This window comes from Xenopus laevis, chromosome 2L, assembly GCF_017654675.1.
Source record: "Xenopus laevis strain J_2021 chromosome 2L, Xenopus_laevis_v10.1, whole genome shotgun sequence".
Lineage (NCBI taxonomy): Eukaryota > Metazoa > Chordata > Amphibia > Anura > Pipidae > Xenopus > Xenopus laevis.
Genome location: NC_054373.1, coordinates 174,979,710 through 174,995,349, shown reverse-complemented (window position 1 = coordinate 174,995,349; position 15,640 = coordinate 174,979,710). Strand labels below are relative to the sequence as shown.

At 37.8% G+C, this 15,640-nt stretch overlaps 1 protein-coding gene across 2 annotated transcripts in view; it reads right to left on the bottom strand.

The window, feature by feature from the left end:
- The window catches only part of mre11.L (MRE11 homolog, double strand break repair nuclease L homeolog), a 98,656-nt gene that overhangs the window by 68,921 nt on the left and 14,095 nt on the right, over nucleotides 1–15,640 (bottom strand). For both annotated transcript variants that reach the window (NM_001087506.1, XM_018244846.2), the window contains 4 exon segments: nucleotides 622–736; nucleotides 10,367–10,508; nucleotides 10,884–10,971; nucleotides 11,579–11,739. In NM_001087506.1, the coding sequence (NP_001080975.1) occupies nucleotides 622–736; nucleotides 10,367–10,508; nucleotides 10,884–10,971; nucleotides 11,579–11,739 (506 nt within the window).

The following is a 15,640-nucleotide window of genomic DNA, read 5'->3' as shown; positions in this document are numbered from 1 at the left end:
TAGAAAACTCCTTTTAGAAGAAAAAAAAAATCTTGATTTTTTAAATATTTATTATACCCCGATGCTGCAAAAAGCCAGTATTCGATGATCTATCTCAGTCTTGTCGAGGTCCTATATAAGTCAATGGGAGAAGAATCTCAATTTGATGCTTTCATGGTCTGTGCTGGGCTTAGCCTGACATCTTTGGGGTTTTCAGGCAAAAACTCGTGAGCAATTCAGGGGAAAAAACCCCCAAAAATTAGAGTGATTCCTGTTTTTGCTCGATTTTGTTGAGTTTTTCCACGATCCGGTTAAATCGAGTTTTTTTTTATTGATAAGCTAAAATCGGACATGGGAGTTTAGTTGTGATTTTTATTTAATAATATATGAGCTAAATTATCATTTTAGTAAATAACCCCCTTACTGTTTCCCTAAAAATGCTCAGCAATGTACATGAAGTATTTTTGTATCTGTATCCTGTATTATTCACATCAGCAGGAGCAGCTACTTCTACAGAAACTGAAAATTGCCCTCCAATTCATCTATTGGAGCACTCCCATAATGTATGATCCCTGTTCTAGACCCTACCAATGTGCAGAGAGAAACTATCTCCTACAATGGACGTCTAGAACATTCCCATACCTGTTCTGATGGATAACAAACAAGTTAAACCAGCTGGACTCATCCTCTCGAGGGCGCAGCATCATGACTTGTTTATTAACAAACATTCGATACAGTCGCTCATCAGGTATGGACCCTGCAATAAATAAGCAAGACGTCAATTAGTATGGACATTAAAGGAAGCAGACACAGCAAAGTGACATCAATACATAGATACTGACAGTAGGTGCAATGGCCTCACACTGGTGTGATAAACTGACAGTTTGCATTAACCTAGATGCAGAGAAAACAACAGCAAATAATGAAATACCCAGAGTTCCCTGGGGGTCCAGCAACTACAGCACAACGGTTACTTTGTATTACAGGGTGTGATCCTGAAGATACCTGTGGCTCAATTGAATCTCAGCCTCATGAACAGTCAGCACAAATAACTCATCCACTAACCCTGACATACCGCAGTAGCATTGCAACGGATTGCTTACAAATCAGTGTTGTAATTTTCATAAGAAATATTAAATCAAAACAGAAGCAGATACAGTTAGGTCCATAAATCTTTGGACAGAGACAACTTTTTTTTCTAATTTTGGTTCTGTACATTACCACAATGAATTTTAAATGAAACAAGTCAGATGCAGTTGAACTGCAGACGTTCAGCTTTAATTCAGTGGGTTGAACAAGAAGATTGCATAAAAATCATAATTTAGCTCATATTTTATTAAAAAAAAAAATTACAACTAAACTCCCATGTCCGATTTTAGCTTATCAATAAAAAAAACAAAATTTAACCAGATCGTGGAAAAACTCGACAAAATTAAGCAAAAATAGGAATCGCTCTAATTTTGGGGCTTTTTTTCCCATATCGCTCTTGAGTTTTTGCCTCGAAACCCGCCCAAAAAATTAGATTTTCAGGCTTAACCCAGCACAGACCAAAAAAACATCAAATTGAGATTCTTATCCCTTTGACGTGTATAGGACCGCAACAAGACTGAGATGGATTTTCAAATTCAGGCTTTTTGCAGCATTGGAGCATAATAAATATTTAAAAAATCAAGAATTTTTTTTCTTCTAAAAAGAGTTTTCTAGTGAAACTTTTCGAGATTTTAACATTTGGATTTTAATAAATAACCCCCTTATCCATCCTTATAACCTCTGTTTTTGGTTACTGCCCAATTCCTACACTTCAGAAACAATATCTTGGCACTGATGAGATCTAACAAGATCGAAACTGTCCCACGCTTGGATTTAAATCAGTGCAACCAAATTTTTGGTTTTAAGAATTTAAGTTTATTATAAGGACTTTTTGCAGCAGGGAACTGACTGGTTTGTAGAACCAAAGAAAAGGGACACACTAACCTCCAGCAAAATGTTAGATATTTCTAAAAGGCATTTCCATTTGTTTCTTACTATGCAGCAGTCTGCTAGAAGACTCAGCAGGAATGTTGGCCTGGAACATAGTATTTGTACCTGGATAGAGAACTGGCTAAAAGATAGACTACAAAGAGTGGTGGTAAATGGAACATTTTCTAATTGGACCAGTGTTGTTAGTGGAGTACCGCAGGGCTCTGTACTAGGTCCCTTGCTTTTAAACTTGTTTATTAATGACCTGGAGGTGGGCATTGAAAGTACTGTTTCTATTTTTGCAGATGATACTAAATTGTGCAGAACTATAGGTTCCATGCAGGATGCTGCCACTTTGCACAGTGATTTGTCTAAGTTGGAGAACTGGGCAGCAAACTGGAAAATGAGGTTCAATGTTGATAAATGCAGGTTATGCACTTTGGCAAAAATAATATAAATGCAAGTTATACACTAAATGGCAGTGTGTTGGGAGTTTCCTTACATGAGTAGGATCTAGGGGTTTTTGTAGATAACACGTTGTCTAATTCTGGGCAGTGTCATTCTGTGGCTACTAAAGCAAATAAAGTTCTGTCTTGCATAAAAAGGGCATTAACTCAAGGGATGAAAACATAATTCTGCCTCTTTATAGGTCCCTGGTGAGGCCTCATCTGGAGTATGCAGTGCAGTTTTGGACTCCAGTCCTTAAGAGGGATATAAATGAACTGGAGAGAGTGCAGAAACTAAGTGCAACTAAATTGGTTAGGGGGTTGGAATACTTAAATTATGAGGGGAGACTGTCAAGGTTGGGGTTGTTTTCTCTGGAAAAAAATCTCTTGCGAGGGGACATGATTAAACTTTACAAGTACATTAGAGGACATTATAGACAAATGGCAGGGGACCTTTTTACCCATAAAGTGGATCACCGTACCAGAGGCCACCCCTTTAGACAAGAAGAAAATAACTTTCATTTGAAGCAACGTAGAGGGTTCTTCACAGTCAGGACAGTGAGGTTGTGGAATGCACTGCCGGGTGATGTTGTGATGCTGATTCAGTTAATGACTATAAGAATGGCTTGGATGATTTTTTGACAGACATAATATCAAAGGCTATTGTGATACTAAGCTCTATAGTTAGTATAGGTATGGGTATATAGAATTTAATTAAAAGTAGGGAGGGGTGTGTGTATGGATGCTGGGTTTTCATTTGGAGGGGTTGAACTTGATGGACTTTGTCTTTTTTCAACCCAATTTAACTATGTAACTATGTAATATTCCAGTGTCTTATACAAATCACTGTGTGGTTGCTAAGATAAGTTGGACCCGGGCAACCAGATTGCTAACATTGTAAACTGGAGAGCTGCTGAATAAAAAGCTAAATAACTCAAAAAACACAAATAATAAAACATGACAACCAATTGCAAATTGTCTCAGAAAATCACTCTCTACATACTACTACAAGTTAAATTAAAGGTGAACAGCCCCCTTTAAACCGAGAACAACATCACTGTTACATGAGCAACCAACAACTGTAAAGAAAGCATAAAAAGTAAATACATAAGCATAAAGCTAAAGGAAAGCTTGGGGAATTGTGAAATTTGAATGAATTTAAGCACTTAAAGGGCACCTATCATAACTAAAATAATTTCCTAAGTAAATACACTATGTGAAAGTTCAAGAAATCCGATTTTTAAAACAGTTAGAATTGTTTGTATAATGTAAATCATCAGCTCACTATTCCTTCTGCAAGATCTCCCCTATCTCCACTGCAGTTCTAGCTGAGGCAGACATCTTGGAATTCACTGGCTCCTCCTACCTATATCTTCCCAGCCAACTGCAGCTCTGAATTCTAGCACATGTTCAGTTGAAATTCCTTGTTGCTTATCAACCTTCTAAGCTATTTTCAAATCAGCCAAACCTCTGTGTTAGCTGCTGTTCAGTAGTGCTGCCACCTGCTGGAAGTTAGTGTGTGCCCTTCATTTACATAATAACATCACTAGCAGGGGACAAGATAGGGAAATCTCCTGATACTTCTAGTGTAGGAGTTTACTAAAACAAAGCATTCTGTGTAGAATACTCAAAGCAGTGTTACAATCTGAGCATACTCCTGAAATTTGCATATTACAGTCTCTGTTATAGTCTCAGTATGGCCTCCCTCAGTGAAAGAACCCATTTGACAAAGTAAGGGATTTTTTAAAAGCTGCAGTTTTTCTCAAAAAACTATATATGTAATTTGATTAAACATGTGTATGTTGTACTGGTCAGATTGTTATTATGTGTTTGATTTTGACTGTGATAGGTGCCCTTTAAGGCCAGACAATCAAATTTAATTCTAAGGACACATTTTTTAGGACGAATAAATGAAATGGTGAGTTTTCAAAGCAATGGAAATAAAGGGCAAGTTCACTTTTGCATGAATAAACATAGTTACTGAAGAAATAATTTAGCCGGGATTCGGCACTTCTCTTTAGGACACGGTGCCTTGAGTGCACGGTGTCGTGCTTTGCTACATATATCAAAATATACTTGACATTTTGCAATAGATTGGTATCATTCGTTTAATTTAATGGAATTATGGAAATCTTTTATTATACAGTTCCTTTGTAAAATGTTATGCAAATTCAAGGAATCCGATGGCAGAAAAAATAAAAAGGCAATTAGCAGATAGTTTTACCAAAAACATCCATCGTGGTTTTATCTTTTAAAAAAATCCCTAGGCGACCCCATTAGGGGCTAATGGAACCACAGTCCGCTCTTTGAGACAAGCTGTATAATTGAGCTTCACCTCTACACACAACCTCCACCTTTTGTGCGATTCTTCTTGTTACATGCTGCACATATTTTCTGTAAAATGCCCCTTAATTAGTATTTAAGTAATAAACTGGCTTCATGCATTCAAAGGGCTAATTCCAATCATCCTTGCACTTACTAATTTAATATCCTGAAAGTGATACTGATATGAATACGACTGACAATGTTTTTTGTTGTTTTGTTTTTTTTATAATAAATGCTCCTGTCCCCAAATGGCTCTTCTTTGTTTTATTTTTCAATCTCCTGTGCTGCCCCCCCCATACTTAAAGGCGATGGAAAGCTACTGAAGCAGTTTATTGCCAATAGATTAGCCACAATAGTGCAAGCTATAACACTATATTTATTCTATATTTATTCTGTAGAATGCTTTACTATACCTAGAAGCTCTCTCCGTTTGTTTAGGAAAGCATCTGCCATATTAGCTTGGTGTGACATCCTGCCTGAGTCTCTCCCTGCTCACTCACAGCTCAGGACTCAGATTACAGACCGGAGGGAAGGAGGATGGAAAGGGGGCGGAGAGAGGAGCAAACTGAGCATGCTCAAGCCCTATCCCTGGAGGTTTATGCTGAAAATAGGAAGTCTGATACAGAAGCCCATGTGTACACAATAGAAGGAAAGAAATGCTGTGTTTTTTTTGACAGAGGGCTCAGTGTATTTACATGCACCTTTCTGATAAAGATTCCTTAATTTTAGCCGTTCCTTCTAATTTAAAACACAGCTGTCACTTTGTGGGAAACACTTTCCTATAACTGGCAATGGACACTGCAACCCAAACACTGTAATAACTTCTGACTGCCCGGGGCATTTCAGAGATCAGTGCCAATTTAAGCCGATGCCACCTGCTCCCCCCCCCCCGTTATTTTCTGTTGGATGAGTCAAGGGGGGGGCACATGACTAGTGCCAAGAGAGCAAAAGTGCTCTCTCCACTAGAAGTGCCAGAATTCCAATTTAAACATCAGAATTGTGGCCATTGAAGTTACCAAAAGTGTTTTTTTGCCACCCCTGCTAATCCCGTAGGTCCAAGTTTATGGCAATTTCAGGGTTCCTCTGCGGTTATGCGTGCACTTGCCATTAATCCTCAAAGCAGGCTGAAGAGATGCTATAGTGCTTGGCACAAGTTGTAAAGGAGCATAAATGGTTGCAAGAACCTTGTGAATATCGTCAATATGGCAAATTCAATTTTCCATCCATTCTAGCACCTGTGCCCAGAAATCAGCCTTTGGCCTGTGATGCTGGAGCACCTTTACTAGCCAACTAGGAAATATTATTAAAAACAAAAATGCAAAGAGGAAGGCAATTGTGGTATTACTCCAGTAGTAAATATTTTGCACTTCTATTTTATCTCAATCAACTGCACTCTGCTAATTGCTTGAATTCTGTATGAAACCTTGGTACAAGTATGGGATACATTATCCCATCCAGAAATCTCCGAAAAATAGAAAGTTCATCTCCCACAGACTCCATTATATAGTAAATAAAGAACCCCCTTTTGTAAAATATAAGGATATTATAAGTGACCAAGGAGTTCCATGACCATATAAAAGCACGAGGCTGAAGGCCAGGTCATAGAACTCTGAGGTGACTTCTAATATCCTCTTATTTTCCAAGAAGGAGTACTTTATTTATTATAATACACAAGTTTTAGTGAGTCATGTGACAAAAATCACTAAGCTCTGTTTATAACTGATGACATCACTTAGAGCCGTTAATACGGATATAATTTACAAGATATTCGTGGCTTTTGTGTATTATATAGTGAATAAAGTACCCCCTCTTGTAAAATATAAGGATATTATAAGTTACCGAGGAGTTTCATGACCATATAAAAACACGAGGCCGAAGGCCGAGTGTTTTTATACAGGTCATGTAACTCCGAGGTAACTTCTAATATCCTCATATTTTACAACTGGGGGTACTTTATTTATTATAATACACAAATTTCAGTGAGTCATGTGACAGAAATGACATCAGAACTCACCGTTTATAACTGATGACATCAGAACTCACAGTTTATAAGTATATAATTTACAAGATATTCATGGCTGTTGTGTATTATATAGTGAATAAAGTACCCCCTCTTGTAAAATATAAGGATATTATTAGTTACCGAGGAGTTTCATGACCATATAAAAACACGAGGCCGAAGGCCGAGTGTTTTTATACAGGTCATGGAACTCCGAGGTAACTTCTAATATCCTCATATTTTACAACTGGGGGTACTTTATTTATTATAATACACAAATTTTAGTGAGTCATGTGACACAAATGACATCGCTACTCACCGTTTATAACTGATGACATCACTACTCACCGTTTATAAGGATATAATTTACAGGATATTCATGGCTTTTGTGTATTATAAGCATATAACTTACATTTTTAAAAATGATTTATTTTTTCTCCGCTCTTGTACTTGAGCCCAAATAAAATATAATTCATCCTTACTGGAGGTAAAACAATCCTATTGGGTTTATTTAAGGCTGAAGTTATTTTTCAGTAGATTTAAGGTATGGAGATCTAAATTACGGAGAGATCCCATATTCTTAAAAACCCCGGGTCCTGAGAATTCTGGATAACAGGTCCCATACTGTTACATCGGTCTTTTCTTCTTTAATAGCACTTCTAGGTGATCCACTTCCCCTCTAATAAAGAGAGAAAGTTTTCACACAGAATTTGTTGTATGTACCACTATTTGTTATGTGCATGAGTGCTTCCAATGTATCCCTACTTATGTATTGATTTCATTTTCATTAGGAATACGGTTCAGGATTAGGCTGAATACAAGCCTTTTTTGTCAGGATCCAGATTCAGCCGAATCCAAATGCCTGGCCAAAGCAAATCTGAAATCATGTGACTTTACACCACATGACAAGGAAAGGACACGTAAGACTTCATTTTTTTCCAGGTATATGACTAATTTGCATATACAAATTAAAGTTTAGATCCTGCCAAATCCTTTGTGGAGGTTTTGGTATTTAGCAGAATCCAAAAAAGTGGATTCAGTGCATCCCTCTCTGGGTGTCACTATCACTTATTTAAAGGTCAAGGAAAGGATATTTTACTAGGGGATGTAGCATTATACAGATATGGCACCTGTTATCCATAATGCTTAGAACCTGGGGTTTTCCAGATAAAGTATCTTTCCTTAATTTGGATCTCCATATCTCTAGTCTAAAAAAAACATTTAAAAATTAATTCAACCAAATAGGATTGTTTTGCCTCCAATAAGGATTAATAATATCTTAGTTGGGATCAAGCTACTGTTGGGTACAAGCTGCTGTTTCATTATTACAGAGTAAAAGGAAATCATTTTTAAAAATTAGAATTATTTAATTATAATGGAGTCTATGAGAGCTGGCCTTCCCATAATTCACAGCTTTCTAGATGAGTTTCTGGATAACGGATCCCATATTTGTACTCTACTGCATATATGCAGAGTGTCAGTCGGTGGCCTGAGTAAGGGTAAAAAAAATAGCCGCTCGTTTTTCCTCTGGACTGGTGCAGTTTTTTCCAAAAAAAAAAAAAAAACATGCGTTTTACAGCACGTAGGTTTCTTTTCCCAACAAGCACTTCTCATTGTTCTCATTCCCCATAATTCCACTGGCTAGAAATAGAAAAGGTATTTACATGCAAAATGAGCAGGAATGATCATCAATACGCAACGTAATTATGTCACCGGCCTAATACGCCGTAAAAACATATATATGCATCATTTATCTCCCAAGAATTTGTACGCCATATTGAAAAAATGCTGCGTATTTACATAAAGTGTGGTTTCAAACGTGCAGATCCCATAGAGTCAATCGATTTGGTAATTTCTTGACGTATTGGCGTTTCTGCTGAAAAACATCAATAGTGGCGTCCCATGGCGGATTTCAGCTTGCAAGCGCACTGTGAGAATTGCAATAGTGCGTTTTCCTATTAGTTTCAGTGGTAGTGCGGTTTATGCGTATTTACGCCCGACGGAGCTTTTTTAAAAACGCAACGTAAAAACACCACATCTGGCCTTGCCCTAAAAGTTTCCCTCAATGCTACAGTGTAAGTAAGAAAGAAAAGTTTGCAGAAATGAATTTCTAATGTTTTGACTTATTTGACTAAAACCACTTCACACTAGGGTAGCTACTCATTCCTATGAAGTATATATAAAGCCTTAACATATCTCAATCCTGAATAAACACTCAACAGAAATCCTCTGCATAAGCTTTCCTCTCGGTGTGAGCTTGGGGGCATAGTGTACTGTGGATGAAGCATAAGAAGAGCCAAAGCCAGTCAGTATAAAGACCAGAAGCATGTGGTCACCTTTAAAGGAATGAGTGAATTTGTGAACCTTTTGATAACATGCATAATAGATAACTATTATTTAGACGTTATACAGATATGAAACGTATTATTCAGCATTGCTGGAGCTTGACGGTTTCCGGATAGAAGCTTCTCCTTTTTCATCGCCATGTCTTAAAGCAACTTAAAAACTTTTCAATATCAGACAACAACTCAGGAGTTTATTGCCGTCAATATGGATTGTTACTTAATCACAAGGTAGAAAGTACTACAGAGTAAAAGCAAATTCTGATACATAATGGGGCAGATAGTAAATTCAAATTTTACACATTTGAATTGTAATCCCCCAATTTGAATGTAAATTTGAATGTGAGATTTATCACACCTAGTCCATGGAAACAGTTTTAATTTGAATATTTGCCACCTAAAACCTGCCGAGTTCATTTACAAGTCAATGACAGAGGTCTGTTGAACTATCTGAATATGTTAATTGCCTTTGAGTTTTTTTCAGAGGGAAAACTCGATTCTAATTTTCGGGTCGTGACTATTCGATTGAATAAAAGATGCTCAAATTTTTTCTTAAAAGAGAAGGAAAGCTACCGAAGCAGTATTGCCAATAGATTAGCCACAATAGTGCAAGCTATAACACTATATTTATTCTTACCCTACCTGAGTAAACCGCTTTAGAAGCTCTCTCTGTTTGGGATAGCAGCTGCCATATTAGCTTGGTGTGACATTCCTGCCGGAGTCTCTCCCTGCTCACTCATAGCTCTGGGCTCAGATTACAGCAGGAAGGGAAGAAGGGAAGGGAAAAAGGGAGAGAGACGCAAACTGAGCATGCTCAAGCCCTAGCCCTGGTGGTTTAAGCTTAAAACAGGAAGTCTGATACAGAACTCCATGTGTACATAATAGAAGGAAAGACGTGCTGGGTTTCTTTCACAGAGGACTCAGAGCAGCATTACTTTGAGGGTTAACTGGTGAATTTCTGGTAAACCTTAATTAATTTTAGCCTTTGCTTCTCCTTTTAATAACCTCCCAGTTCTGAGTATATTCGAATTTATTAGAATAAAAAAAATTCACATAAATTCGAAATTCAACCTTATATCTGCCCTTAAAAGTGTGTATCTTTAGTAATAAGTCAAATCAACTGGACTATTATGAGAGGCAGGATAATCTTCATAATGAGTGCAATTAGCAACGAGATACTGCACATTTTACTTCTGAATGGGCAGAACCTTCAATGGTAAGATGGCAAACTGCAGCAATCAGCACTGACAGAACAGAGCATCTTTACTAAACGCGTTTCTTATCAAATATGGAACTAATTTACCATAGTCCCTTACCGAGTCCATACAGAGCGATCTTTGAGTGGCCCTTCTGCAGCAATACAGGGCTAATGTCTATCTTTTCTACAGATGTAGCACGTCCAAAGTGATTCACGAGCCCAGCGCTGCTTAAAATATCCAAAGCGCAAAGAGCATCTGCCTGTTAATGGAAGGAAAAGCAAAAAATATATTCAGATAGATGATGCATGAAATGTTTCAAGCTGCATGTACCGTGGTCTTTAACAGTACATCAAATGCTTACATCGAATTCTTTTAGCTACCATATATTTATATAGGTTTATATCAATCTTGCAACAGACTCAATGGAAGTTAAGGGCTTTCAAAATTCTTCTGCTGATTATGTTATGACGACATTTGGGATCTAATTTATTAAAAGTTGAAAACAGACCTTTTTTTTATAACTTGCCCACATTTGCTGCTCATTAAGAGTTTCTCCATATAAGCATGCTGAAGTCTAGCTAATGAGTTAATAATTCATCATCAACATCATAACAGTTTTATGAAGATAATTTACCCCTGTTGGGTCATCGTGGTTTCCATGCACACTGAAGACTGGCAGAGAAATATTCAGATTGTTATCCTGGTAATTCACCCAAGGAAATCTATGAAAGAGTAATAATGTGTGAAAAGTGTAATGTACCAAGTACTCATAAGCATAGTTGCTTCTCTGCAAGTTATTAAAACTGTTCTGCAAATCTAAATATGATCCCCAGAGGGAGGACTATTTGCATTAAAATTCTCTTATATTACCTACTACACTCCAATCAGACTTTTTTTATTAATAGGTACCTTTAAAGCTAATTAAGTATAATGTATTGTGTTGTATTCTGGGCAAAAAAGAGCAAATGTATAAAAAGGTGTATTTTGCTCTGGAATGATGTGCAATAATCCTTGGAATGCATGGCATACCCCTTATAGTACATCCACAGAATGTCTCTGTTGTTGGTGCAGGTCTCAGTATTTACAATATAATGCTTTCTAAAAACAGAAGGTATTCGCATGCCTCATGCTGCACACATAGCACAGCCTGAAAACTCAAATCAGTTGACTGGATGACTTCCAAAGGCTTCCTATAATGTGTGCTTACATCTTCAACTAAGTACATTGTACTAAATATGCCCTATCACATATGATACATTAAATTAGAAGAATGGAAAAATGAAAGTAGTGTTTATTTACCCAAAATATTCAATGTATATCGATACTTACTTGCTATAGCCAAAATTTACAGACTGGTCACTCAGAACCTCAAACTCAATTGGACGATCGCCCATGCAATACTTCCTCAACTGTTCTAAACAAATGTGGAGGGTCCTTCTGGAGGGTTTGTTGTCATGGAAAAGATCTCCACCCAAAAGAAGGAAGTCTACCTGTACAATTAAATAAGATTATGAATGAGCATTAGCATGGCCAAAAGGAAAGATAGTGAGCCAAAGAAAGGGAGTAAGCACAAAAATGCCTACATTGAGGAATGCAAGTATACGGTGTAGTCAACAAAGCAAGACAGCGTATGAGAAATCAGAAGAGACAAGTGAGGATGAGAACCAAGCGTAAGAGAGTATGAGAAATTAGTAGACACAAGCGAGGATGAGAACCAAGTGTGTGAGAATATGATAAATGAGTAGAAGTGAGGATGAGAACCAAGGGCATGGTAGGGCCAAGGTTATGAGAAGTGAGAATATGGGAGGGGGGTAAAAATGAATTTATGGAAGGATGGTGAATATAAGAAGTATGGCCTGTTCAGAAAGAGAGTATGTGAAGCAAAGACATAGTGGCTAAGTGGGTAGAAGAAGAGTAATAGTGGAAGGACAGGGGGCATCAGACTGGAGAACATTGCAGCACACCTAATAAGAAAAGCAAGCGCAGGATAGTGGGTATAGAAGGAAAAGATATAGGATAGTGACGAGTGATGATATGGCAAGACAGCAAGAATGGATAGTGAGAGCATATCACAGGAAAGTATGAGAAGTACACGGTGAGTAAGTGAGTAGTAGTGGTGGACATGGAAGGAGAGTGAGTAAGAGAAGTGGTGATATGGGGCAAGACAGCAAGAATGTGAGGACATGGCAGGAAAAGATGAAAAATGAGGATATGGCAGTAGGATGAGCATGCAACACAATGTATAGGATAGAGGAGACATGAAAAGTAACAAATATGACAACAGAGGGTACGGCAAGTACGGAAAGAAAGGACATGGCAAAGCATAAATGAATTGCATAAAAATCTCTGATCTTTTCCTTAGTCATAATAAAAGAAAAACATAGTAGGGCTCATTTACTAGCACAGGGCAAATTTACACAAGGGCTGTAACCAAACCAATACAAACTTTCAAAACAGGCCAGACATTAGCACAAAGGGTGGGGTTTGGATGGATTGTGCAATTTTAGCTTCTTGAGGAGAAGCCAATTGGATCTGTGGCATGGGAGTGTGTGTAAGCGCATGTTTTTTTACTATTGGGCCTCCATTTTACTTATTGGCAGGGCCCACCAACCAGATATACAGTAGACTAATAACTGGAACCCTGCTAACTTAGTACAACTATGGGATCCGTTATACAGAAAGCTCCTTTGACCACATATTGTCTGCAATTTTCCACATACAAGCACCCCCCCCTCAAATCAACTCCAGCGCTTTCATCTGCTTCATTAATAATGACATAACAAAGGAATTGCCCAAACCTGCCCGTGAAATTTAAAGTCAATTGTCTAATTACTTTTGAACGCTTGGTCCAATTACTTTTGAGCCCCTGAAATGAAGTGATTGTGTTAAAAAAAAGGCTTTAGTTCCTCACGTTTTTATGCAATCTTTTTGTTCAACCCACTGAATTAATGTACAGAACATTACAAAAAAAATTCTCTGTCCAAATATTTATGGACCTAATTGTATATCTTAGGGAATTTTTCTCTGAAATGAAACAGTACACTGTTGAATATAAACACAGCAAACATGTCAACAATAATGTGCATCAGTTCCACACACTATGATGACAGCTGCCCTATCACTGCAGTGCCTGTGCTGTTATTACGCCCAGGGCTTTGTACAAGGAGGTGAGAGCCAAGAAATTTGTTTTTCTTGAAGGAACCAAAAATAGAAAGAACATAAAAAGCTAAACCTATAATAAAAAATGTCATGATGTTTGGTGACATATATGGCGGAGCATTTATGACAAGGAACTATATGACCACTCTCATATGGCAGAGCATCAGCAGATACAAAACACCCCTGTCCCCAGAGAATCAAATACCTAGCTGACGATCCAAACTTATATCCTTGGATACCGTTTTTTTGGTTTGATTTGGTAGGTCAGAAAACTCCTCTCTCGATGCCCCATGGATGGTGCATAGATGGAAGAGGAAGTGAAAAGAATCTGCGACTCATTCGTGTGACCGTTTAACGGAAAGGCTGTGGGCTGTAATTCATCCACATACACACAGAGATCCGCTCGTTTGGCGATTTCGCCCAAATGAGCGGATCTCTCCCAGATCGGGCTGATCCAATCGTGGGCCCTAGGGCCCATTTATCGGATCATAATGAATGTAATATGGCTGAATGTGCTGGTGGCTCTAGAGCCTGATACTGGAGACTGCTGAACAGAAAGCTTGCAAAGGGGGTGGGCTGAGCACAGTTTTCAAGCTAATACAGACGTTTTGACCAAAAAGTTATTCAAATAAATACTATTTCTTCTATTTTACATAATTTTTTATGGTTTGATGAATTGTGATAATGTATACGTGCCCTTTAATAATAAGAGCTTGAGCGTAAATACGCCAATGAAACCACACGCAGATGGTTATGTGCTTTTCCAGCCTGTTTCCTTTTTCCAACATGCAGTTCTGGTTTTTCTTGTTTCCCTACAATTCCGCTGGTCCACATGTACGTAATGCGCTGTGCGTGTCATTTCCACAGTGCCACTTCCCCTTTCCTTGTAGTGTCACATGCCAGTGTCACATGCTCTGTACTTGGCCAATTGTATTAGGATGATCATTCATTCTGTATATAAAAAAAAGCCTTGGGGGAAGACATTCAGCTATTGAGAAGCTAAGCTTAGGGGCCGTCGCAAATTATCAGCGGTAAAAATGTTGTACATTATGTTTTGTGCTTCTGCACCAGCCCAAGGCAACCACAGCCCTTTAGCAGTAAAGATCTGTGTCTCCAAAGATGCCCCAGTAGCTCCCCATCTTCTTTTCTGCTGATTCACTGCACATGCTCTGTGCTGCTGTCACTTACTGAGCTTAGGGACCCACTCACAATATACAGTACACATAGAATAGAAATGTCACAATATAAGGCTTATTAGTAATTAATACAGATAATTACTACATGGCAGCACAGAAACCAGTGCAATTAGCATCAGAATTTAATAATCAGCAAACCTGTAGCATCAGCTTATATTAAAGCCAGGGAAGCTCATTTTCTGCTGGATAATTAGTGACGAGCCCTAAGCTTAGCTTCTCAACAGCCAATCAGAGCCCACTGAGCATGTGAGTGTCACAGACACTTTCCAAGATGGTGACCCCCTGTGACAAGTTTGAAATCCTGGATCATTGACAAGCTGAAACTTTAGGCCAGTGCAATATGTTCAGTATATAAAACATGGCATGTTTAGCCCTATTCATTTTTATGCTTTAGTTCTCCTTTCAGTGACTCCCCCTCTACCTTATCTAGCTTTCTTATTCTTATGAAAAATGACATCATCCTGAAAAGTTTCTTAAAGTATTTAAAAAGATTTTATATATTTTTAAGACCTGTCATATTACCCTGCCCTTTCTCACTTCCAAACCCTGTATAAAAAGCCCCATCCTCATACGTTTCAATAGTTTATGTGCTGCATTAGTCATTACCATAGCACAGAGTAATCCTTCAAGGAGATGACTAGACTCCCTGAATACATTTGCAGGTTAAAATCACTTGAATAAAACTGAATATAAAATGGTATGAGCCATAATTGCATCTTGCTTAAAGGAAATATCAACTAAAATGCTTTCAGGAAAAATAAATAATACAGGTATGGAACCCGTTATCCAGAATGCTCAGGACCTTGGGGTTTTCAAATAACAGATTTTTCTGTAATTTGGATCTTCATACTATAAGTCTACTAGAAAATCATGTAAACATTAAATAAACACAATAGGCTGGTTTTGCCTCCAATAAGGATTAATTATATCTTATTTGGGATCAAGTATAAGGTACTGTTTTGTTATTACAGAGAAAAAAGAAATCATTTTGAAAATTTGGATTATTTAGATAAAATGGGAGTTGGGCTTTCCATAA